The sequence below is a fragment of the Meriones unguiculatus genome, chromosome 6, assembly GCF_030254825.1.
Source record: "Meriones unguiculatus strain TT.TT164.6M chromosome 6, Bangor_MerUng_6.1, whole genome shotgun sequence".
NCBI lineage: Eukaryota > Metazoa > Chordata > Mammalia > Rodentia > Muridae > Meriones > Meriones unguiculatus.
Genome location: NC_083354.1, coordinates 13,088,835 through 13,115,003, shown reverse-complemented (window position 1 = coordinate 13,115,003; position 26,169 = coordinate 13,088,835). Strand labels below are relative to the sequence as shown.

The 26,169-nt window shown below is 39.0% G+C and overlaps 1 protein-coding gene across 2 annotated transcripts in view; it reads left to right on the top strand.

The window, feature by feature from the left end:
• Positions 1–26,169, top strand: part of Bmp5 (bone morphogenetic protein 5) — a 116,848-nt gene that overhangs the window by 53,646 nt on the left and 37,033 nt on the right. For both annotated transcript variants that reach the window (XM_060384747.1, XM_060384746.1), the window contains exons 2-3: positions 1,086–1,278; positions 13,749–13,897. In XM_060384747.1, the coding sequence (XP_060240730.1) occupies positions 1,086–1,278; positions 13,749–13,897 (342 nt within the window). The remainder of the gene's footprint in view (positions 1–1,085; positions 1,279–13,748; positions 13,898–26,169) is intronic.

Below are 26,169 nucleotides of genomic sequence, written 5' to 3'. Positions count from 1 at the left end.
CCATCAGATAACAGTTAATGTCCCCAAATGAATCCTTTCTGTAGCTAGCTCATTAGGAACGGTGTGGTAGCACCTAGAAAGAGATCATGTCAGACAGTACATTAAGTCATATGTTACAATATATTTGAAACACATTGTTCTAAATCCTGCAGCTGTTTTTTTTCCTGTTCTCAGGAGATGGATATCTTTTATTTCACCAGAGCAATCATCCATGAAAGAGCCTTAGCATAGAAGAAAGCTATTTCATTCACGTAAACAAACAACAAACAAATAGATAGAGGTCATCTGGGGAAGTCACCTCAGGAGGGATCTTTCCTGCGGTGTACGTTGCACTCAGGTGGAGGGAGGGCTCTGGGACCCTGCCCCACAGAAAAGAATGATTGTTGTCTACTGGATGCTTCATAAAGCTGGAAGAAGCAATTTTAAGCGTTTTTGCTGGGAAGGAATGATCACCATTAGAGTTCGGGCATTTAGCCTGACTGAAATGGTAGCTAGTGTACACCTCACAATGACACAATGGCAGCGTCACATGATCAGAGTGAACCTGGGTTTTATGGATCCGCTGAAGATCAATTTGTTTTAAATCAGAGAAAGAACTTGCCTTATTTATTTGCCTACTGGGGTGCAAAAAGAAGGTCCTGTGCTCCAGCCCCTTGGTCCTTCTCCCCTCATGCCCCTGTGGCTAGGTTAAATGCCACCACTGACTTCACCTGGAGCTCTGGAGGAGCTGTAAGAGCATTTTAATCCCTGTATGAAACCTATGTGCTGGTACTTGATGCATATTGGCAATCACTTTACAGCCTTCACTTTTAAAAACATTTTTGGATAGTCTTTCCATCTAGGATCCAGGAATTTGTATAAAACCAGATGGCTACATTGCATTTGGACCAAAAGGCTATTGGTTTGTGGAATTTCCTTTAACTGGAAACACGTACGAGTCTGTGGTTTTAGTGTTTTCACAGTTTTATACTATCCTGTTTGTATTAATTTTTAAAGGTGGGGGATTTATCACTAATTTCCATATTTTATAAAGAGCTAACATTTTCCTTTCTTCGGTCCTTTATTTTTTATTTTATTTTTTTCAGTTGAAAGAGACAAGGACTTTTCTCATCAGAGAAGGCACTACAAAGAATTTCGGTTTGATCTCACCCAAATTCCACATGGAGAAGCAGTGACAGCCGCTGAATTCCGGATATATAAGGACAAGAGCAACCATCGATTTGAAAATGAAACAATTAAGATTAGCATATATCAGATCATCAAGGAATACACAAATAGGTATCAACTTTATGTTAACTATTTATCCGACCAAACAAAGACTGGATTTTAGTTAAAAAGCCATTGATGGCCTATGTAATTTACAACATATTTTCTTGGGTGAAGAGAGATTTTTGGGCTAGGAAGAGAACATTGGAAAGTAAGAATGAAGAGCTGGTGAGATGGTCCAGCAGTTGAGAGCTCTCCATCTTGTAGAGGGCCATAGTTGGCCCCACAGCACCCATGTCAGGCAGTCTACAGCTACATTTAGCTCTAGGTCCAGGGAATCCACATCTACCTTTTGAGAGACCTCTTTTGGCACCTGATACTCAGACAAACACACACATATACATGAATATAATTTAAGCGTAAGTCTAAAAATGAATGGAAATAAGCAAATATAAAAAATTCCTCCTATATTTTAAAGATTCTTCTATTATTGACTGGTTTGCTAGGGAAGAGGTAGGATATTATAAAATTAGTTATGTGTATTTTGAATAAAGATATTCTACTTATATTAGAATGAGTATATATCCTGTCTAAAGATAGTTGAGAACCTCATGAAAACAGATGAAAGAACAAACATTATAGAGAGTAATTAGTTATTTGTGTTATAACAAGATTCTCTTCATTTGCCAGTAGTTTCCATTCATGAGCACAAACCTTTCTTATGATGAATTGCTATGTCCTTTGGTGAGGTAAATACCTAAGGTTCAGTGTCTCGTTCCCTTTTTACCTTGATAACTCTTTGTAGTTCCCTAATGTTTAGGTTTTCCTTGATGTTCCAATGTAGTAGTTTCCCAAAGAATGTTCTATTGTCTCTCACAATACTCAGTGAAGATAAAAACAGACAGACAGACAGACAGACAGACAAAAACAAACCTGAGGTCAAATATCTTCTTTAGGTATCCTATAGAAAGCCCATAATGCAAAACAGAAAGTCTTAGGCGGGCTTGTGGTTAAAAAGGCTATTTTTTTTTGTTTTAGCTGGCCATCTTCAAAATTATTTGTTAATTGAGTTTTAGATGTATAGCACTTATTAATATCCCATGGAACACTAATAAAGGAGGATTATTTTGATAGATATTGTTCTATATGCACTGCTATTTTATAAGAGAACTAATAAGAAATCAGACAGATCCATGTCATTTTCATAACTTTAGTAATTGCTCCCCAGGGGTGAGTTATAGTTCTTAAAAACCTGACTATAGTGACATTTTTTGATCATTATTTTTTGTTCTTTTTGAGACAGTATCTTGAATATAGTACAGGCTAGCTTAGAAGTTACAGAACTTATGTCGTTGCCTAGCAAGTGATGGGATTTCACATGTGGCCCATAATGTCCAGCAGTGGTTACAAAATGGAGGCACAGAGCCTGCATAGGTACTGAGTCCTATAAAACATCTGTTTTGCATTAAATAATGATAGTATCATTTATAGTTAAGTGGTAATTGGAAATAGTATTTTGAACATTACTTAATATTTCTACAATTTTAATTTTATTTTACTTGTAGCTCTGTTTTTTCTACAATGGAAGGAAGGGTGTTGTAAGCATTTCTTTTCATCCCTGGTATTACTAAGTTGTTTGATCTGGATAAATATTTTGACATCACTATTGTTTATTGTGGGGAGCCATGTGTATTTTAATGGACATTAATTTGGACTTGGTTACTTAATAGCTCAAGTATTTTGATACATCTGGTTTTACTAATTGGGAATATTTTGATTGAATGTAGATATAGAATTTTATATTGACCAAGATAAAAGGACAGCTTTATTCGGGTCCTGTAGTAGTTTTGGGGTTGAATGTTATGGAAGTCCCATATTAAAGGTGTGATCCTCAGGAGGTAAGTGTTGAGGTTTCCTAGGTGCTATGGCCTTGAAGAGGTGCTGCGGGCTTCACCGGGCGTCCTTGTTTGTTTGATTGGCGGTATGGCCTTGAAGAGGAATGTGGGCTTTACCCCATGCTTGTTCATGTAGTCAGTGTCTTATTACTGAAGAGTAGTTTGCTCAGCCACAGAAGTTGACCATGGTGTATTCCTTAATACAAGACTCCAAAGGTATCTATTGGGCCACTTGATCAGGACTGGAATTGATAAAGTGATGAATCTAAATAACTCTTTTCAATTTATGTGTTTATTAATATTTCATTTTAATGGAATTCTGTCCAGTACAAGTCCATTGTTTTTGTTTTTGTTTTTTTTTTTGTGCTCAGGATATTTTTGTGCACACACATGAAGAGAGAGGGAGAGAGGGAAACAATTTTATGCTAAACATATGCTAAATAGAATGCCCAACTGCTCCACAGTAAAAAGGACTTAAATCAAAATATTAGGATTTAAAAATAAATTTACTTTGCATTTCTTTTTTTTTTTTTTTTCAATGCAGTTTATTCAGGAACCTTGAACAATCCTCGGACCCTGGGGAAAGCCAGCCCACAGCTTAAATAGCCTCTGGGTAGCCAACCCAGGCGTGCCACGTGGGCAATGCAGATAGGTCCACATACATGGAAGCAAGCCAGATCCTCAGCCTTAGCCAAATGTGGAATTGTTCGTGACAGAGAGCACTCACCATCGGGAAGGTGGAAGGCGGAAACCAGCTCCATCTTTAAGGCATAGCATTCCGCAGCTCTCTACAGTTCCCCCTTTTTGTTTTAGATGCATCAGGCAAGAGTAGAGGTCTGATCTCTGATATTAGAAATAAATTGGGACTTTGTACCGATGTTCATTTAGGACGCAGGACTAGCCACAGGATTATCATCATGGATTGCTGCAGCCATGAATCATCTGAAGGAATGGGCGGGCATGGGAGCGTTAGCAGGCCTTCTGGTGTTGGTCTCCTTGGTTTGCCTGTGGTATATATGCAAGATTAGAGTCTCACAACAGTGTGATGCAGCCATGATCATTTTACAGCCATTGAAGCAGAACAGTCTCCCCAAGCATGGTTGGCTACCATAGAAAGCTAAAATGTTACGCTCAGGATGCGAGGCTAAGCACTGCACTCAGGGTCAGCTGCTTTGGACCCAGAGAAGAGCATGTCTGATTGCATGCGGGTTGATGCCCCAGGTCCCGCCTCTGAGAAAAAGGTATCGGACGGGTCTGATGCTCTTTGGGTGGATGATACTTTGCATTTCTTAAGTTATGGAAGGAATTTTCTCCAATGAGTGTTAAGAATTAATATTTTTCTCTTTATTTATTCTGCTGATTCTTTTCATAATATTTTGACTTTAACTATGTGAGAGTAGAACCAAGGGAAAAATCCTCATTTCCACATTGTATGATAATAGTTAAAAGAGAAATAATTGCAGTACAAAAAAGTAATTTTAAAATTCAAATAAATCTTTATAATCATTTACTGTAGTTTCTTATATATATGATATATACATACATATGATATATGTACATATGTTGCTCCTTTTTTACATATATACATACATACATATACACATATATACATACATATATATGTTGTTTCTTTTTTACTGTATGATGACTATAGTTAATAATAATATTTAAAATTTTTGGTCATCGCTGGGAAGTATTAAATGTTCTCACCAAATACACGTGGAATGGTGTATGTATTCATTTGCTTAATTTAATGATTTTTTTTCACAAAGGATGCAAATACCAAAACATCACATTGCATGCCATAAATATATGATATCTACCAGTTGTATACTTTAGTAAAACAAGGGGGAAAGAAATGAATGAAATAATAAATTAAAAACAATTGCCCCACAGCAAAGCAATAAACTTTCTTCAAGTTCACCAAAGTAACCTGTGGTGTAGTTTCCCCCTGTGGGAACCTAAAGGAATTCCTTTCTGAATTGTTTTCTTTTTTTAAATTATTATTTTCATTTATTACAATTCATTCAATTTGTATCCCGGCTGTAGCTTCCTCCTTTGTCTCCTCCCAGTCCCACCCACCCTCCCTTTTCTCCTTTTATGCCCCTCCCCTAGACCACTGATAGGGGAAGTCCTCCTCCCCTTCCATCTGACCCTACCTAGCCTATTGGGTCTTATCAGAACTGGCTGCATTGTCTTAATCTATGGACTGTTCCTCCCTCAGCGGGAAGTTATCAAAGAGCCAGCCACTGAGTTCATGTCAGAGACAGCCCCTGGTTCCCCTTACTAGGAAACCTACTTGGACACTGAGCTGTTATGGGCCACATCTGTGCAGGGGCCCTAGGTTATCTCCATGCATGATCCTTGGTTGGAGTATCAGTCTCAGAAAAGATCCCTGGGCCCAGATTTTTTGGTTCTGTTGCTCTCCTTGTGGAGCTCCAGTCCCCTCCAGATTTTTCTATCTCCTCTTTCTTTCATAAGATTCCCTGTACTCTGCCCAAAGTTTGGCTGAGTCTCATATTCTGCTTCAACACCCTGCTGAGTAGTCTTTCAGAGGCCCTCTGTGGTAGGCTCCTGTCCTGTTCCCTGTTTTCTCCCTCTTCTGATGTCTGTCCTGTTTGCCTTTCTTAGTGAGGATTGATATTCTTACTCAGGGTCCTTCTTCTTTCTTAGCTTCTTTAGGTGTACAGATTTTAGTATGTTTATCCTATATTATATGTCTAATAATCCACTTCTGAGTGAGTATATACCATGTGTATCTTTCTACTTCTGGGTTTCTTCACTCAAGATGATCTTTTCTCTCACCATTTGCCTGCAAATTTCATGATTTTCTTGTTTTTAATTGCTGAGTAGTATTCCATTGTGTAAATGTACCACAATTTCTGTATCCATTCCTTTGTTGAGGGACATCTGGGTTGTTTCCATATTCTGGCTATTATGAATAAAGCTGCTACAAACATGGTTGTGCAAATGTCCTTGTTGTATACTTGAGCATCTTTTGGATTATGCCTAGGAATGGTACAGCTGGATCTTGAGGTAGCTCTATTCCTAATTGTCTGATAGAGCACCAGATTGATTTCCAAAGTGGTTGTACAAGTTTACATTCCCACCAGCAATGGAGGAGGGTTCTCCTTTCTCCACATTCTCTCCAGCATGTATTGTCACTTGAGTTTTTGATGTTAGCTATTCTGATGGGTGTAAGGTGAAATCTCAGGGTTGTTTTGATTTGTGTTTCCTTGATGACTAAGGATGTTGAGCATTTCTTTAAGTGTTTCTCTGCCATTCCATATTCCTCTATTGAGAATTCTGTTTAGCTCTGTTCCCCATTTTTTAATTGGATTACTTGGTTTGCTGCTTTTCAACTTCTTTAGTTCTTTATATATACTGGATATTAGTCCTCTGTCAGATATAGGGTTGGTGAAGATCCTTTCCCAATCTGTAGGCGGTCGTTTTGTTCTGCTGAAGTGTCCTTTGCTTAAAGAACTAAAATTGAGGCAGGAAAAAAAATGGTATGATTTCTATTTTCAAAATATATGTCACTTCTCAATACTTTCATCACCAAAATTATGAATTTTTTTATGTAGTCTTTTCGGTAAAACCCAGAAGCAGTTGAAATCCTTACAGATCATACATTTAGCCCAGTGCATGTAATAGTATGCATGCATTATCATATGGAGCCTACTGTCCCTAAAATACTGCCTAAGTGTGTGTGTGTGAGGATCCTTGCTACAGTTTAGACTGATGTTTGGACATGTTTCACACTCAAGACCCGAGCTGATATATTGTCTGTGAATCCTTTATCAGTATTATGCAATCACAGCGAAAAGTGGACAGAACCATCATGTCACCTGCATTCCCACTTGTTTCTTCTGCGTCACTTACAACCCTTTACATTCTGTGTTTTATCCCCACCTCCTCCTACAACCCTGATTTATGCTTACACATATTTAAACGTGTGCAATTTAGAGAAGTGTTCTGTGTAGGTATCCAAGTCTTTATTTTTCCTGCTTAAAGAGGTAACACATTTTTCTATCATTTCATTTATTTTAATCGCTTCATATAAAACCAACAACTCCAAATTCCATATAGAATGCACTGCTCTTCAGCCACACCTCATATATTGACATTATTGAGAAATGAGGTTTCCACACTATTAAATTTTCCAGATCATGCAGCTGAGCGCCACACGCACGCTTTTGTTGAACAAGCACAGAGGACCCAAGGCGGAGTAAATAAGATCTCAAAAGCTCATAGCCTGGGGGCTGTGGGATGTGGAGAGCCTGCCTCACACAGACTTTAATAACAGTAATACAATGTGCTAAGAACTATGATGTAAGTATGCACGAAGTGATGTGGAAATGTGAATGAAGGGAAATGAGTTCTTCATGTGGGTGGGTGAGGGATCTCAGGGGAAGGCTCTAGGGGCTTACCTTTCGGGATGGATAGGAACTTTCTATAGGTGGATGATGGCGTGGATTTTAACTTTAAGGTATTGTGCATTAAAAATCTTAAAAGGCCTAAATACCTCATTAATTAAATAAGACGAGCCAAGCAAAACGATCAACAGCATCATAGGTAGCCCTGGCCCATCTAAGCAATGCTTGCTGTGTGTCTAGTGCTGTACTAAAGGGCTACATCTGAGCTAAAAAATACATCTGCACACACATACACACACACCTACACAGAAATACACACAGAAAATGAGCTTTTTAGGAGTCAACATTTTCCTACCGCTCTCCTACGGACCTAAATTTCTGTACTCCACTGTGAAAACACTTGAAGCTGGACTGCCCGATGTCATTAACTGCCTTCACTTCTTGGTGTATTTAGTTCAGCTGTCATCATTTCAGTTCACAGTCAGCGCCCATTTACACCACGTCTCCCCCTTTTTGCTTCTTTAAGATTTGGGATTCCTCTGCAGACATTCTTCCAAATAAATGTATGCTGACAGTGTCTACGCTGGAAGATTTCCTGGCCTCACGAGAATAGCAGAGCAGAGCAGGACATTCAGAGGAGACTGGGTTGATCCTGCGAGCGCGGGACGGCACTCCAACACAGCTTACAGTTCTTGTTACACAGGGATCAAGCTTTATTATATCAGCAGAGTTCTCAGCCAGGGCTACATGTCTCCCTAGGGAACATTTGTCAATGTCTACAGGTATTTTTGGTTGTCACGTCGATGGGGATGGTGTGGGATCCGGGCGTACGGTGCTGGGTGCTGGCACTGAGTGTGTGGATACGCTGAGTTTGCATAGTCAATCCAGCTAAACCTTCTGAAGGGCCCAGCACATTTCCTTCAGCCAACAAAGAATGAACTGGCACACACAAGTGCTCATATTTTCCAGGTTGGGGAGTTCTGCTGCATTAGAAGATTTAAGCTGTAAACATGAACGTGGGAATAATTCATTTCAGAAAAAAAAAAAAAAAGGAAATCTGTTGATTGTTTCTTAGGAGGATCATAAGACCCAGCACACTTTCATGAGAAATGGTTGACCTGTCTGTGAAGTAATTTTGTCTCCTCCCCCCCCATTGAATTGGAAGAACTTTTTCATGTTTTATTGGAAGTCATGTAAACATTTAGATTCTTTAGCAGGCCGAGATAGGGTATAATAACACTTGAAAATTTGCCAAACACTAAAAATTTATTGATAATTTAAACAAACCCTCTACAAAGTAAAAGAAATGAGTTTCTTAACAGAAATCCAACTTTATAAATTACTTCAACAGTGTTTTCCATTAACTTCAGTTAATACTACTTTACATTACTATTTTAGCTTTTTTGTTTGTTTGTTTTTGCTTTAAGACAGGGTCTGTGTGGCCTTGGCTGTCCTGGGACTTGCTTTGTAGACCAGGTTGGCCTCAAACTCACAGATGTCCACCTGAGTGCTGGGGTTAAACACATATGCTATCATGCCTGGCTGTTCCAGCGTTTTAAAAATCCAAACATATGAAATATATAAAATCAGATGTTCTAGAACAATGATACTCTGATGATTTTCAGAATTTTTAAAGTCCATATTTGTTTGTATGAAATAGAAAGGATCAACGAAAAACATCAATCAATAAACAACCCAAACTTTAACTTTTCCCATATTTTTCTTTTATTTTGAGATTATAATTATATCATTTTCTCTTTCCCCCTTTTCACTTCAGGCCCTCCCCTATACTCCTCCAGCTGTTTTTCAAATTCATGGCATTTTTTTCGTCGTTGTTACATGCATATATGTATATAAATATAGAACACACACACATGTATGTATATGTTACTAAATACGACCTACTCAGCCTGTCTAATGTTACCAAATAGTCAGGGCTGACTATTTGGCATTGGATAACCAACAATTGTGTTCTTCCCCAGAAAAAACCATTTCTCCCACTCTCTGAATTTCTCAGTTGCCTGTTCTTTGAGAAGAGTTGAGGCCTCTGAGACTTTTCCTCATCCACTGGCATGTCCATTGGTGTCGTCCTCGTTTAGCTCGTGCTTGGGTAGTCATATTGGTGAGACGCTGTGGGTGTACCTTCTGGCATTACCAGGAGACACCATCTCACAGTGAAGTGGGACCTTCTGGCTCTTACACTTTTTCTATTCTCTCCTCTGCTGCGTTCTCCGGGTCTTCAGTGTGGGAGTGTTTCGTAGAACTGGGCAAACTTTTAACTATAGGACAAAATTCAGAAACAATAATTTATTATTGTGACATATTAGGTTAATGAGCTCACTGCTGGATTAATTCCTCAATATCGCGGTGGCGACATTTATATGAAGAGACCTATGAGGTTTTTTTTGTTTGTTTGTTTAGTAACCGATTATGTCATCAATTATGAGTTCCTGACCCGATTTCCTTCCATCACAGACTGTGATGTGCAAGTGAATTATGATTTTTCTTAGACTTGGTAAGTTAGTCAAAGAAGCAAGGTCATGAAAGAAGATGAAACAGTCTTAATTCTTGAAAGCTTGGGAAATGTGGAGATGTCACTGTCCATTGCAGAGATGAAGTAGAATGATCCAAAAATCTTACACAACTCTTGGTTGTGGGAAAATATCAATGTGAATTGTGTGTCAATTGTACTGAGAAGTAAACAAGAAACTATATTATCCACAAGTCTCTATGACAGTATCTTTCATAAAACAACGCAGCAAAACATGAATGGAGCTGCTGTCTATTACAAGGACAAAAGAATACACAAATAAAATTAGTGTAAATGTTAGTGTAAATAAATGATACTTTATTATAAAAAATAAGTATATTAGCTCCTCCCCTGACTCTTGTCAAGTGATTTGATTCATAAAGAAGTTCTGTCAGCCAGGATACAAAGTGAATAAATTGTAATAAATAATAAAAGAGCAGTTTTATATTTGAACTCCAAGTGTGGTAATATGGAGAGATAACTTAGTACATTCTGGTTTTAAAGGATATTCAATATTGTCCATTCAAGTTCATGTTGTGTTAACATGGTAGATGCTTTGTCTTCTGAACATGCATCCTGCAAGCAGCATTATGTAATTATTTAATGGAAAACCTCTCCTACTTGATTCTGCTGTCACTTAGTTTTTAAATTACCTGCTATTTCTCTTTTCACTTTCTCATTCACTCCTTAATCAATTGCAATTAGGTTTCTAAAACTCCATTTATTTTCTATCATCCATTGATGGCCTTATTGCCTAAGGATCTTTTACATATGCTTTCTTCGTTTCAGTCTTTCAGTATTTTATATGAGTGAATTCTCTGTTTAATGGGTTAAATTTTCCTAGTAATTGAGTGTATTGGTTTCCTGAAGTTGCTATAGCAAACTACTAAAAGTGTGGGTACCTTAAAAACACAAGAATTTATCCTCTTTCAGTCAAATTACTGGTACAGTGGCAGAACTCTTGACTAGCACACATGAGGTCCTAAATTTAATCCCCAGTACAGAAAGAAATGTCTAATGAAAACAGAGAGGTAGGGCAATAGGTTTATTTCATGCTGTTCATAAGAAATGATTAGGCTTTTCTACTATTCCTGGTGACAAATTTTTCTTGGTAGTAAAATTTTATACTTCAAAGGAGTTCACACTTAGTTTCTTATAGACTTAAGAGAGAGTCTGTTTTAAGTTACAGTCATGAACAGAGTTTCATGAATGAAATTACAGAACGGCTGCCATTAGGTTCACTGATAATATACTTGACTATCCTAAAGCAAATTTCATCGTCTGAAGATAACGTAAAGGTTTTCATATAAAAAGTGAAAGGAGAAATTATCAGAATAAGATAGTTTTGTTAAAGAATAAGAAGATATTTTGGCACCAGTTGAATATCTATAACTCTTCAGATGTGAACTGGAATATATGGATTTTTGAAACCACACTTCTTTGTAGGTTTGTCTTCTAGTGTATTGCAATTTGTGTCATGAAATGCAGACATTTACATCTTGCACAAGTCCTGTGGTAGGATTTCTTCCTAAATATATGCAGTAAATCTATAGTTATTGCAGATAACAGACATGCTAGAAATGTTTGTGGCTTGACATTGGATTTTTTCTTTTATGAAAAGATGATATAACATGGTTTAAAAATAATAGAAAATTTCACTTAAATAATAAAATACAGAACTCTATTATACATACACCACGCACACAAAGCTACCTTTCTTATCTACTGCTTTTTAAGTTCTTCAGTGGATGGGGCTATTGGCTTTGAAATGACTGGGACACTAGGTCGTATTTCAAAAGGGAGTCATCTCGAAAGCTGTGCGGTCCTTGAGTCTTTCCCAAGACACAGGGCCTCCTGCTTAAGAGGTGAGCAGCGTGGTTAGTTAAAAACTTATCATCAGATTATTATTCAGATTATTATCATCACTTAGCTCAAAACGAAGGACCACCCTAATTTTCTTAGATTTTACTTGCTCTACATATTTGACAGCCTTCCCAAGTCAGGAGAGAAAAAAAATTCGCTCGACATTGTCTAGTGTGAATGGATGAAATGGGTCTTGAAAAATCAAGTGGTACTGTGTGAGCCTTCCCTGCACTGCACTTCCTGCTCATCCTGAGCCTGTACCAGGTCAAAATACATCCTGCATCAAACTTTGAAGTGTCTGCCGCCTTTCTCTGCTGAGTACTTTGAATATCTATGGTGAAATACTTGGTAAATAGGTGATTTGATTGCTAGCTTCACTTATGTTCATTTCTCTGGCTGCTGAGTAAGTAGTATAGAGCAATAAATTGAAGAGCCGAGTAGGTATTGCCTAAAATATTGACTTAGAGTTTCACTTTCATTTTTTGCCAAAAAGACTTCAATATTTTATTTTTCTAAATTAATTTCAATGAATGTTTTTTGCTGTATGTTTGAGTCGCCCTTGAAGTGACATTATGTGGTTCAATATGGCACAGCTTTACTTTTCTCGTTATATAATATGCTCTTTAAAAGATTCAGAATAGTAGAAAAGTTCATTTAAAAAATGATTCTAGTGATCTGGGTGCTCATGCTTGTAATCCCAGTACTCAGAGAGGTAGAGGCAGGTGGATCTCTGTGAGCTTGAGGCCAGCCTGGTCTACAAAAGCTAGTTCAGGGCAGCCAAGGCTACACAGAGAAACCCTGTCTTGACCACTCCCCTCCAAATGATCGTGGTGGTTTTTGTTGTTATTTTGTTTTCACTTTATGTTGGTGGAGTTTCGGTGTTAGAGAACTGTTCAATCTGAGCCCCCATTTCATTGATGTAAAATGACACCTGAAAGATGAAATGCCAGGACCAGGCAAAATTTAGCTCACAGTTTGATGGTAGCAGGGAGAGACCACTTGAAACCATTCTCCACAATTTCACAAACATATGTTCATAAACTTAATAGCACAATTAAGATTTGAGATACACTCACGAATGTTAATAATCACGACATGGTTCAGGTTGTTCTAGTGCGCGGAGATTCCCCGTTCACTGCCATGATTGTTCCAAGGGAATGGAGACTCACGGGGCAGTAAAGGTGTGTCACATGGGTGGTGCCTCTCCACTCATGAGATCTGCTTCTTCATGTTGTTGTATGCTTAGTGGCTCCTTCTGGACTCCTCTACCCATAAAACTATCATAGTAAGCTGTAAAGTACAAAATAATTATCCCTAAAGAAGTTGCTGGCATGCCCCCTGCCTTGCTCCTCCAAGAGTCTGCGTTCATCCAAGTTGATCTTTCTTTCTTTCTTTCTTTCTTTCTTTCTTTCTTTCTTTCTTTCTTTCTTTCTTTCTTTCTTTCTTTCTTTCTTTCTTTCTTTCTTTTTTCTCTTTCTTTCTCTCCCTTCCTTCCTTCCTTCCTTCCTTCCTTCCTTCCTTCCTTCCTTCCTTCCTTCCTTCCTTCCTTCCTTCCTTCCTTCCTTTCTTTCTTTTTCTTTCTTCCGGGGTACATACTCACAGATGATGACCAGGCACCAAATTAAGACCATTAAGTCAGCATGAAATGACAATGAGAAACAGAAAAATAGAAATGACTTTCAGATAGTCTTAACAGGCCCCAGGTTTGGGCTCGGAGGTGAGCAGTATCACACTGCACAGTGTTGGAGCCACCTGTTCCCTTGTTCTTTAACTAGCTCCTGTTACTTTAAAAGTGCTTTTCAAAATGTTTTCACTTTCATTTGAGAAATCACGGTCTTCCTTCAAGCCTTTAACTTATTTTCATGCCTTCCTCCTTAGGGACGCCGACCTTTTCCTGCTAGATACAAGGAAGGCGCAAGCTGTAGACGTGGGTTGGCTTGTCTTTGACATCACTGTGACCAGCAATCATTGGGTGGTTAATCCACAGAATAATTTGGGCTTACAGCTCTGTGCAGAGACAGGGGACGGTAAGTTTTGACCTGAATGTTTTTGATGGGGCTTTGCTTCGACCTCTTTGTTATTTAATAGAACTTTTATTACTTATCTACTAGGCAACACATTCCTTTGGATAATGCAAAATACTGAGATATCAATTCATGGGGTTATGTTTTTCTTCTATACCTGAATGGACTGGCTTTGGGCATGGCTACCATGCCCACACTTCTGCTCTCAGGCGACTTTTCAGCTTTGTGTGAAGCACCATGTAGAAACTAGCAACACTACTGCAATGTAACAACATGGAAAGTGCTATGGACCCATGGCTTCGTTGTGATTATGAGGAACACACACACATATTTTAATCTGTAGACTAAATAGAAAGAACATGGGCACAGGCAAATAAAGGCAGAGATGCTTAAGCCATTCTTTTCAGAGCCCTGTCAGCCCTTCATCACACAGAGTTCACGCACTGTGATTCAAACCCATACTTGTAGGTACCTCAAAATTGTCATGATAGGAGGGTAGACCATCATTATTCAGTAGTATGCTTGTTTCATAATTTTTTAAATATATCAAAAATACCTGATACGGATTATCCAATATCTCATGCCCTATAACCTTCTTGTGATACAGTTAGGTTCAGAGACCATGGTGCTTAAAGTGTTATTGATCGGAAGGCATCCTTACTGAAGCTTCACCATCCTCAGTTTTTCCCAGAATTAGTGACTCAGGTGACTCATTTAGTTTCCCTTGCTGTTTTATTCTATTGTCACAATAGACTGCACACTTAAATCCAATTATGGCCTCTCAGGGGTCTCTCTGGAGGAGAGGTAGTAATGCTGCAGGAAGTAATGCTGCATGTAGTAAGAGTTCCTGGTGATCCTGTTTCACCTGTAACCAGGTTTATAGTCTGTCAGAGACATCATAAACAATGTTATGACTACAAAGATTGTACATATGGAATGAGGTTGACAGTCACAAACTGAACATGTCACAAGGTTAATCAAGGGAATGCTTTATGTGACCCCCTATCCTGATCCAAACAAACAAACAAACAAACAAACACCCCCAAAACAAAAAACAAAACCCCCCAAAACCTTTCATGTTCTTTTTGAAAGTGTGATTGGATAAAGTCTTGGACTCTTCTGTCTCCAATTAAAAATTTTTCCTCAGATCTTCATTTGCAATGTTGAATTTAAAAAATTTGTAAGCAATTCAATCATGTTGCATTGTAGAATGTTTTATAAACATGGATTTAAAATTGTTGAAAGCCATCAAGTTTAAACATTATACATGTAAACTGAGGGAAAAACATACTTAAATGAGTTTCCGACAATTCTCACAATCTTAGACTACTGTCTACTTATGGTCAGAAATGGGACTCGGGAATCAGCTTTGTGGGGGTGGAGCCAATTGTTTCTTCCTTGGTATGTGGCCCAAAGGAGAGAAATTAAATTAGTGGTGTGTTCTTATCCCAGCATTCTCCCAAAGGATATGCCTGAAATGTCTAACTAAACAAATCAAGAAATCTATGAAACATGATCAGCCTGTTTGTTTCTTTTTAATTTCCTCCCCTCCTCTTGCTGCACATTCATTTGCTCCTCTCCTCCCGTCCACTTTCTCCTGCCATTGCTTTTCTATTTCTTTCACTATTTATGAATTTAATTTAATTTCTGTTTTACTGTTGATTTCCTTTCTCTCCGAGAACTTTACATATTGAGTTTCTAATAGTCCTTGATTGATTTCTCTTACATTTCATGAGTAATTATGAGTAATTAAAAACTATATAATTTAGCAATTTGAGCCCCAAATAAACTAGCATTAAATTCTTTTCAAATACTTCAAATTTTTAGAATTTAAGTTTAGATTTGTATCCTACATTTTGTGCTTTTCTTTGTTTCTTTGGCAGTCAAATGCGAGAGAATATTAAAGTAATCAAATGTGCCAAGCTATCTGGTCTTTTGTGTGCAAGTAATCTTTAAAACACTTTTTAAGATAATAAAAGCCAGAAAGGGAAGATTTATTCAATGTGGCCACAGTGCAACAGGGACAAAGACATCCAGTGACCCCTGCCCACTCGAGTCTATCTTGAGCATCTTGACATGAGGATAAGGTTTAATGAAGCCAGAGGTACATTTGGCAAAGCAGGACCATGAGGTGTGGTCACCTGCCCAGCACTGTTTTGGTGCCAAAGTTCCTTCTTTGACATTTGTCTCCACTTCACGATCTTCTGACAAGTTTCTTCTCTGGTTACAGCACTTCTCTCTCTCTCTCTCTCTCTCTCTCTCTCTCTCTCTCTCTCTCTTTCTGCAGGACTTTTTTTTAATTCTCATTTTTTAAAAAAAATTTTAAATTTTTATTTTTTTTTCTTCACAATGTATTCATTATATATCCCGATTGAAGCCTCCTCCCTCAACCCCTCTGAGTCCCACCCTCCCTCCCACTTCTCCCCATCCCCTTTCTTTATTCCACTGAAAAGGAGAGTTTTCCATTATTGGCATCTGCCCACAGCTTGTTGAGTCTCATCAGGACTTCCTGGACCCTCTTCCTCCGTGGTCACATCACCAGGGGTGATGTGATCAGAGAGCAGTCAACTGAGTTCATGACAGAGGCAGCCCCTGCTCCCCTCACTCAGAGAGCCACATGGAGACTGAGCTGCCAGTCGGCCACATCTGAGAAGGGGGTCTAGGTCCTCTTCATGCATGGTCTTCCCTTGGTGCATCAGTGTCTGCAGGACCCCCTGGGCTCATCTTTTAGCTTTGTTGGTCTCCTTGTGGGGCTGCTGTCCCTTTCATGTCCCTCTATTCCAACCCCTCTCTTCCTCCATAAGACACTCTGCACTCTGCCCAATATTGTTTTGTTTTACTAAATTTACTAAACTCAGAAACTAATAGTAAATTTTTAAATAAAACTGTATCTTAAATGTCAGTGATGAATAGAAAATGATGGTTTAGTTTAAAACACATAGATTGATCATTGCTTTTATTCAAAATATTAGGTTTAAAAAAGAAAATTAATAAATTAAAAATTAAAAAAAAAAAAGTTTGGCTGCTTTGATCCCCTGCAGCTAGTTTCAGGTTATCTCGCATAGGAACCGTTTTTTCACAAGCCCTCTGCAGATCCATCTTGTTTAGTTTGACCCAGGTCACACAATGAAGCCTGGGCTGCCTTCAAACACGCCATCCTGGCTCTAGCTTTCCAAGTGCTGAGACTGCAGTGAGTGCCAGCATGCCCAGCATGACTTCACTTTAGTTCCAGCAACTTCCTTCCTGATCAGTATTCACAAAGACTTAACAGGAGTTAACTCTCTGGTAGCTCCTTTTCTGTGGTCCCTCATCACTGGAATCAGGTTCGATCTTAACCAGAAGCGGGGCATAGATAGCTTTGGGAGACCGAGCACCCTCGTGATACCTTAGTTTTATTAGTTGCAGCCTCATAGCAAATATACACATTAATGTCACATGTATAAATATAAAATAACTACATGTTTCAGCTCTCTGCAAGTTTCATTCATTCTCAATGATGATGTGCGTTCTCAAGGTTCCCAAATTAAGTTTTCCTTATCCTCTCCTGTAAAGAAAAATGACAAGTGGGACATTATTTCAAACAGAGCCAACAGACAATCTTTTATTTGCAAGATTGGACTGTGAATATGACTTTTTGAAGTAAAATTCTTTGTTTTATGGAGGCACAGCCTTCTGTATCCCAGGCTGGCCTCAAGTATATTAGGTAGCCCAGGAGATGATGATTGTCTTATCCTCCGGCCTCAACTTCTGGAAGGCTGGGATTAGAGAAACGTGCCACTACCCGAGGCATCGGTGGTGCTGGGACAGAACGCAGGCTCTCTTGCACTCTGGACAATCACTCTATTATTGGCTTACATCTACACGCCCAGCTTTGGGATAGGGTCTTAAGAAACAGAGATGAAGAGAGAGAATTTTGGGGATGTGAGGAGAGGCCGTAGACACTGGACGGGTAATCTGTTCTGGGTGAGGAAACCATGTTAGCAAATGTATAGAATGGCAATCAAATGGTCTGCTCAGGGGCAAGTTTACGGTCTAGAACTGGGTAGAACAACTTTCATTCATAAAAGTTGGCTGCAGATGCTATTAGAAAAGTGAATCTAAGTTAAGTACAGTATACCCTTACAACTAGATCATGAGTCATAGGAAACTATTGCTATAATCAGCCCCAGGAACCCATCTGTGATCGTGTGTTTGAATTATTATCAGTTTCACGGTGATGGGAATTGTGAATCTCTCATTTACGGTTGTCTCTAGCACGGTTGGCACAATTCAGGGCAATATGCATTTAATAAAATTGTCCCGAGGGATAGTGACGCAGTTCGGTGGGTAAAACCTCCTTATGCCAAACCTGGTGACCGGACTTCAGTCCTCAAGGCATCTGTGGTAGAAGGAGTGAAGTGATTCCTGCAAGCTGTCCTCTAACCTCCACGAATATGCCATGGCATGCCCGTCCCCAAAACATATACATGTATACACATATATGTACATACGTACATTTATATGTACATATACATATATACATATATGTACATATACATATATATATATATGTATATATATGCACACAAAAATAAATGAATCAAATGTAACAAGCTATGCTTCAAAAAACTATCTTGAAAATTAAATAAGGCCTTTGTGGCCCACTTGTAAACAAGAGCAAACCACAGTCCAGTGCTTAAATAGCTTCGATCACAAAATGAGGAGAAAGTCAGAGAGATGTACTATTAGATTTTAGTTAGCCTCCTCTGTAGCGAAAAATGGAAAACAGCTCTAAATATATTTTGGAAATCAAAGATTATTGAAATGAAAAGCAGCATTGTGACTCAGAGAACCTGTGGAAAATATGTCTGTTTGTGAAGTAATCTTTTCAGAAATTTGACAAATGAACTGCAATGGATCTGTCATGAGAATTTAGTGATATTTTGTTGAATTTTTTTCATGCTTAACAGATGATTTCCTGAGTTCCATTTATTTGTTTCTACAAAACAAAGCAAACATTTCAGACCTATCTCATTTTTTTCCCTTGCAAAATCCAGAGCCTCTAGACAAGTTATTTTATGTATTGTATAAAATCATTTTTAAAGTTGTCCAACATTCTTTCATGATGGCTACTAGCTTCCCTGGTAAAAATAGGCACTATTTAAAAAAATATTAAACAGGCTTAGATTGATGTTATTACTTATGATATTCAGTCTTCTAATCCATTTCTAGTACATATATGTAACTTTCACACAGTATGTACATGGTTTATTAGATAGTAATATAACCTCACTTTTAAGAGTTGGATCTCCCTACAACACACCAACATGGCAATTTTCCACTGTTCAGTACTTTATGTGTTTAAACCTTCCAAGAAAATTAGTTTCTTTTTTTTTTTTTAAACACGGATTTATAGGATAATTTAAGGATGGAAAAACAAAGATAGTATTTTGGGGTTCATTATGACGTTGGTTGAAAAGCCGTTTTCAGACATTTTATATTTGGCAATACCAAGGCTGAATTTTGCCAATGACTTTTTCTCTTTTATTCAAAGCTGCTTGTGTGTGTCAAGGCAAATCCAACCCATATGTTTCTGATTTATTTGTATTCAAGTCATCAAAATGTTGCTTAGTTAGTGTACTGTTTAATGTCCCAAAACAATATAAAGTTCTTTTAAAATTAAGCCTTTAAAGTCCATTTGCCTTTGAAGAAGGTCATGGTCTATTATCCATTATGTGAAGGCAAAACTTTGGGTTTAAACAGTAGGATATTTACAAACACCCCTAAATTTTGTATCCCAGTCAAGAGGAGACTCCTGGAGTATTAATCAAAACTAAATTTCATTGTAATTGATTCACGTCAAAGACGGAAATTTAGTTATAGCTTACAGATGAATTAGAATTTCAACTTTTGACAGATGAGATGAAAATTGAATTGTGTCACTACCTTGGATAGGTAGGGTCCATAGGAAGAAATTAGGAGGATAGATGTCTTAGTCTGGGTTTATATTGCTGTGGTAAACACCATGACGAAAAGCAGCTCGGGGGAGGACGGGGTTTATTTCAGCATACACATCATAGTCTAGCACTGAGGGGCATCGGGGACGAACCTGTGTGTGGGAGCTGATGCCGAGACCATGGAGGAGTGCTGCTTGCTGGTTTTCTCCTAACGGCTCCTGCAGACTGCCTTCTTACACTCTCCAGGGCCACTGCCTGGGAGGTGGTACTACTGATGGACTGGGCCTCCCACATCAGTCATTAATCAAGAAAATCTCCTATAGGCTTCCCTGCAGGCCAATGAGGTGGAAAAATTTTCTCAATTGAGGTTCCTCTTCCCAAAAGACTAGCTTGTGTCAAATTGCCAAAATGCTAGCCTGCACGAATGACCCCCTCGTCAATTTCACACAAAAAGCATGTAACTATTCAACTACCACCTTTCCTTTCTCACTTGTCCTCCAGATGGTATATTAATATTACTATATGGAACATTATCTCAAAATTTAAAAGTCACACAGTATTTAATTTAAAGATTCAAATACATTACTCGGTCATTCTCTTTAAAATATACATAGCCTCTCTAAAATGCCAACGTCCTCCCCCCCCAATCGAAAAGTTTCTTTTAAGAACTCAACATCTCCCAGCTGTGGGCTCCTGGCAAATCAAAGTTAACAAGTAAAACACTTTCTTATTTCAAGAGGGAAGAACCAGGGTTCAGTGGCAAGCAAATAAAAGCAAACCCACACTTCAACAGTGAAACAACTAGTGTTGATGTCTGGACCCTCATGGTCCTCCCACAGCAAAGGGCTCCATTCCTTCAGCTCTGCATTTCGCAGTACCTGCAGCTTGTCTGACAGACACAGGTGGCTTCACTCCATGGCCGCTGCTGTCCTTGGATGTCACCCCATTATACCGGCATCTCCAATATGCTGGGACATGTAAAGCAGCCCGACTGCCCTTCGCCGAGAGCCCTTCATGGGGTCTCTTTAGGGACCCCGACTGTGCCACATGGTGCCAGTTGCCATCCTTCCCTGACCCCTTCAATGCTGTGACTTTTACTGCAAGTGAGACTGTGTTCAAAATGGCCTCTTACAGTGCCAAGCTTCAGGTGTTTTCCATGAACCCTTCATCCCTTCAAATGAGTACAGTCTGGGAGTACACATTACCAAGGTAGGCTGCTAGCCCAAGGTTGAGCCTTGGTCTTTTTGGAACCCAGCTTCTGCGAGGTGTGCTGACCCCAGGGAAACACTTTACAGAAGATTTGTCCTCAATTATGTGGATCTTTTTATCACCACAGCTGATTCTCAGACCCAGCTGTCCAGTATCAATTTTTCTAGCAAAACGAAGGCTTCACTTCAGTGGTTTCACTTTAATTTTTTTGAGATTTAAAAAATTAATTTATTATTATTTATTAAAATTTATTCACTTTGTATCCCAGCTGCAGTGACCCCCCCATCTCCTCCCAAGTCCCACTCACCCTCCCTCTTCTTTCCCTATGCCCCTTCCCTAGTCTCCTGATAGGGGAGGACCTCTTCCCCTTCTATCTGACCCTAGCCTCCAGGGTCTCATCAGGGCTGCTACATCATCTTCCTCTGTGGCCTGGTAAGACTGCACCCTCCAGGGGGAGGTGGTCAAAGAGCAGGCTGCTGAGTTCATGTCAGAGACAGCCCCTGATCCCCTTACTAGGGAAATCACTTGGAAACTGAGCAACCTATGAGCTTCATCTGAGCAGGGGTTCTAGGTCCTCTCAATGTATCATCCCTGGTTGGAGTATCAGTCTCTGCAGGTCCCCTGGGCCCAGGATTTTTTTTGGCTCTGTTGCTCTCCTTGTGGAGCTTCTGTCCTCTTCAGGTCTTTCTAGCTCCCTCTTCTTCCATAAGGTTCCCTGCACCCTGCCTAAAGTTTAGCGATGAGTCTCAGTATCTCCTTCGATAGCCCAATGGATGGTCTTTCAGAGGCCCCCTGTGGAAGGCTCCTGTCCTGTCCCCTGTCTTCTCCTACTTCTGATGTCTATCCTGTTTGCATTTCTGAATGAGGTTTCAGCCTCCTCCCTATGGTCTCTCTTGTTATCTTCTTTAGGAGTATAGATTTTAGTATGTATTCAAAGTATTATATATAAATGGCACTGAGAGTCTTTAAGGGACTCTTAAACGTTCCTCTGAAACTTCGCCAGCCTGGCCTCCATCAGCTACACTGCTCTCAGATTTATCCAAGTTCCCACAACAGCTTAATAAACTCGGAGTACTCAATGGCTTTTCTAGCCCCAAATTTCAAAGTCACCCCATAATCCTTCTCTCAAAATACGGTGAGGTCTGTCCCAGGAATACCACACGCCTGGTACTGATTTCTGTCCTAGCTGAGGTTTCTATTGCTCTGATAGAACACCATGACCAAAAGCAACCCGGGGAGAGGATTTATTTCAGTGTACAGGTCCACATGTCAGTCCACCACTGAAGGGAAGGCAGTGCAGGGATCTGGAGGCAGGAGCCGATCCCGAGCCCATGGAAGAGTGCTGCTTACTGGCTTGTTCCTTGTGGTGTGCTCAGCCTCACGTATTTTACACCCATGACGACTCTTGGTATGTAGCATATTTATAATCAGAAACATGTATGACAGCATCTAATGGCCTCATATACCTTAAACCAATGTACAAATTACCAATTTTACATTCTAAAGTATAAGCAGGTTTGTGTGAGTTGATTCTTAATGTACTACTATCCTGAATCTGCTTTTTTTTTTTTTCTTTCTTTTCTGAATTTGTTCTTTTAAAGTGGAACTGTCTGGTTAAGAAAGTTTATTGCATTTCCCTTAGCATCCGTGGGACTGCGTTTAGGCCTCAGGTGAAGATATACATATGAGTCATCTGTGTTGACAAACGACTATTGATCTGTTTCAAGGGTCAGATGATCTGTGTGGCTGGTTAATCTGAGTATCAGTTGACTTTGCTAGTAAGTAGCAGAAGAAATTGTGGACCAAGGGCGATGTTTTCCTTTTGGCCCTATTGTTTTGAATGTAGTATCTCACTATCATTTATCCAAGTTCAAAAAGTTGAGTTATGTGCACTAAAGAATTGTAGGAAACATTTTAAGATTTAGTAGCATTTCCTTTTTATTATCAGAATATTATCTTAGAAAGCAATTAAGTCACCTTTTTCTATAGCCCCTATAGCCACCCTGTTTTGGTAAATTTATGGTAATGAAAATGACTGCTGTTTCCAGATAAGTACATAGGGATTCTCTGACTCCCCAAACTGACATGAGTCACACATCTTGATCACTGTTTCAGGTAGAAAAGGAACACACACTACCATGCTTTGTTCTAGCTAAATATGTCCTCTGTTGAAAACATTGAGGATAACTAGAGCATGAGCGTTGAATGAGTATACAAGAATTAATGAAGATATTAAAGAAGGTTTATCTTTAAAGCTTTAAAAGTAACAGAATGCATAAACGAAAGTCTGTGTTTTCTTTATAGTCCAGAAATTAAATTAATGTGTGGAAGGCAGATTTCAGGGCCCACATGTAAGAAAAAATGCTTTAAAATGACAGCTAATGGCCATGGGATTGTTCTGTGATGTAATGAACTGTGTGTTACCAGAACTATTTTTCATTTAGCTGACCCTTAGCTTCAGTATAGATGGCTGTCCTGCAGCAGATCACCGCTCAGGAACTTTCTAAGATCATATCAGATAACAACAGGCCCAACTGTAACCTGAGCACGTGCTTACACGTTAAGCATCACACATGCCTAAGAGCTGTACACAGAAAGAATGCAATGCATAGGCGCCGAGCATCTTAAAGAAGCCATGGTATGCCCACAACTCAAAATATTTTCTTGCATAAATCAGAGATGGAGACACTGGTGGAGACAAAGGAAGAAAGAAAGGTCACACAGATTTTTTTGCCTGTGTAGAGGAGAAATATCAAGCATACTCGCATTCTCAAGGAGTCATGTAAGAGACCGCATAGACATTCTGTAATTGAAAAATCTGTGATTGTTAACGTTTCCAGAGAACCATTACCACATTCACCAACTTAATATTCTCTTTCCCCCTAGGATCCCCCAAAAGCTTTCATTAACAAAGAAAAACATAAAATTCAGTCTAAAAAGTTCCATATTTGAGTGGTTTCTGTTTCTATCATATTTTTACATCATTTAAAAGGCATTAAAGCTTAACCTATCACAGCATATTAATTTTTGAGAATCACTTCTTTGTTTGAATAAAGGCCTTAGATATTCAAAGGGAAGTCTAAGAACACAAATGCTTTGGTTATTTTATTATTAATATTTGTAAAAGTATCCATTGAGAAAAACCTTGTGTTCATGGTAAAAGCGGCAAGATCGATCCTCAAAAATAAATATGAACGAGACTTCCTCTGTGGTTTGAATTTAGTATTTGTCACCTTTTGAAAACCGTGTAAGTGGTGCGTCCAAGGGTTTTGTGAGTGGGCTAACACTTCACAGTTCATCACAGAACACGGACTTCTTGTTTCTGTTCCAGTTGTGCTCTGTCCACTGCAAAAGAATGAGCGAAACCTCAGTATGCCTTTCATCTCTCATGACCAACGTAAACAAACACGAAGATTAGTGTTAAATGTAGCAATGTTCAACCAAACAATACAGTATGATTTTCATAAACTATACGTGCTTTGCTTTTGCGCTCACTCTATCAAAACGTATTTTTTTTTTTCCTTTATAAATCTTCGCTTCCATATGTTCTCATTCTGGCCATAGCTTATACTGGGATCAGTTGTTCCTCTGTGCTAATATTCCATATCCTTGAATCCTACACAATAAATAAAGGTTTTACCGTGTAGGAGCACCTTTCGTTCATTTAAAAATTATCACGTTAATTTATTTCTCTTGTTTGTGTGGGAGGTATGTCTGCCACCTCGTGAGTGGGGAGGGCAGAGCATCTCTGGCAGGAAGCTGTTCTCTGCTCTGCCCTGTGGGCCTTCAGGTTTGGCAGCGCACCCTTTTAGCTACCTAGCATCTTACCAGCCCCTTAATTCATCTAAAAAATATTCAGACAATATCTTGGCGGGTTTGATATAAATGAAAGCTTAACATTGGCTGGGAGCGTACTGACAGCAAGCATCATGTTGAGCTTTTAAAATCGTTTAGAAATCACTTTTTTGTTATTTCACTCTATTATAGGAAGATACTTAGTCACAGGAACAATAAGAATCTTGCCCACTGACTAAAACCATTCTAGAGCCAGGCCTTTTAACGTTAAGTCTTGTGCTTTGTAGTAGTCTTGTATAAGATCCAACGTGAAAAAATGTGCAATTTATAATTTTCTAATGAAACAATGGCATTGACGTAACCGTTCCGGGAGGATAGTGAACTTTCTGTGAGCGCTGCTGGGGACTTCCTCTGAGTTTTTATACCCTTCCCCCTGAAGTTCGGTTATGATTTGACATCACTGCCATGTTTTCTTTCTCAGAATTCAACTACTTCAATATTTCTTTTGGTTTTCTTCTATTGTCATGACTTTCTAAATTCATAAATTAGAAGAAAAAATATTTTCTTCTGTCAGTCATTCACTCCAGCATTAAATATAGCCAAATTTAACTTATTATGAGTTTGATAACGAGTCCCTCTTTCTCTCATTTCCATGCTGATGAATAATGTTATTTCATTGATTGATTTTCATTTAAATTTTTTTGAGACTGTCGTATGAGTTCTACGTTTATATCATTTCCACCCTCATCCTCCCTCCTACAATTCCTCCTTCATCCCCCTCAAAAGTTATCCATTAATTATCACACACACACACACACACACACACACACACACACAACTTACTGAATCAGCTTAGTTTTGCTTGTACACACATGTGCATAGGACTGAGTACTCGGGACTGGGAAATTTCTCAGGGCACATTCTTGAAGAAAACTGATTTTCCCTCTCTAAGCAGCTATTGAATAGCTGGAACTCATCTAGGAGCACAGCTCCTAGATGAAATTTTCCCTGTCTCTGTTGCCATGTTTTCTGGTGGTGTTGTCATGGAGGTATTGTTTAGGTAGTTACATTGTGAAGCCTTCATGGGCACATGAAATCTTATACATGTTATGTCTAAAAGATACTGTCTTGTGTCAGGAGTCCTGGTTCTCCGGCTGCTTTTACAGTCTTTCTGCTCCTTCTACCATGATTCTCTCTGAGTCTCGTGTGTAGGGGTTGGGTTGTAGATGTATCATTTGGAGTTTGGCACCCTGTGGTGCATTTTGACCAGTAGTGGATCTTTGTAATAGTCTGCATCTCCTGCAGAAGACATTCAAAACAATATAGGGTACTGCC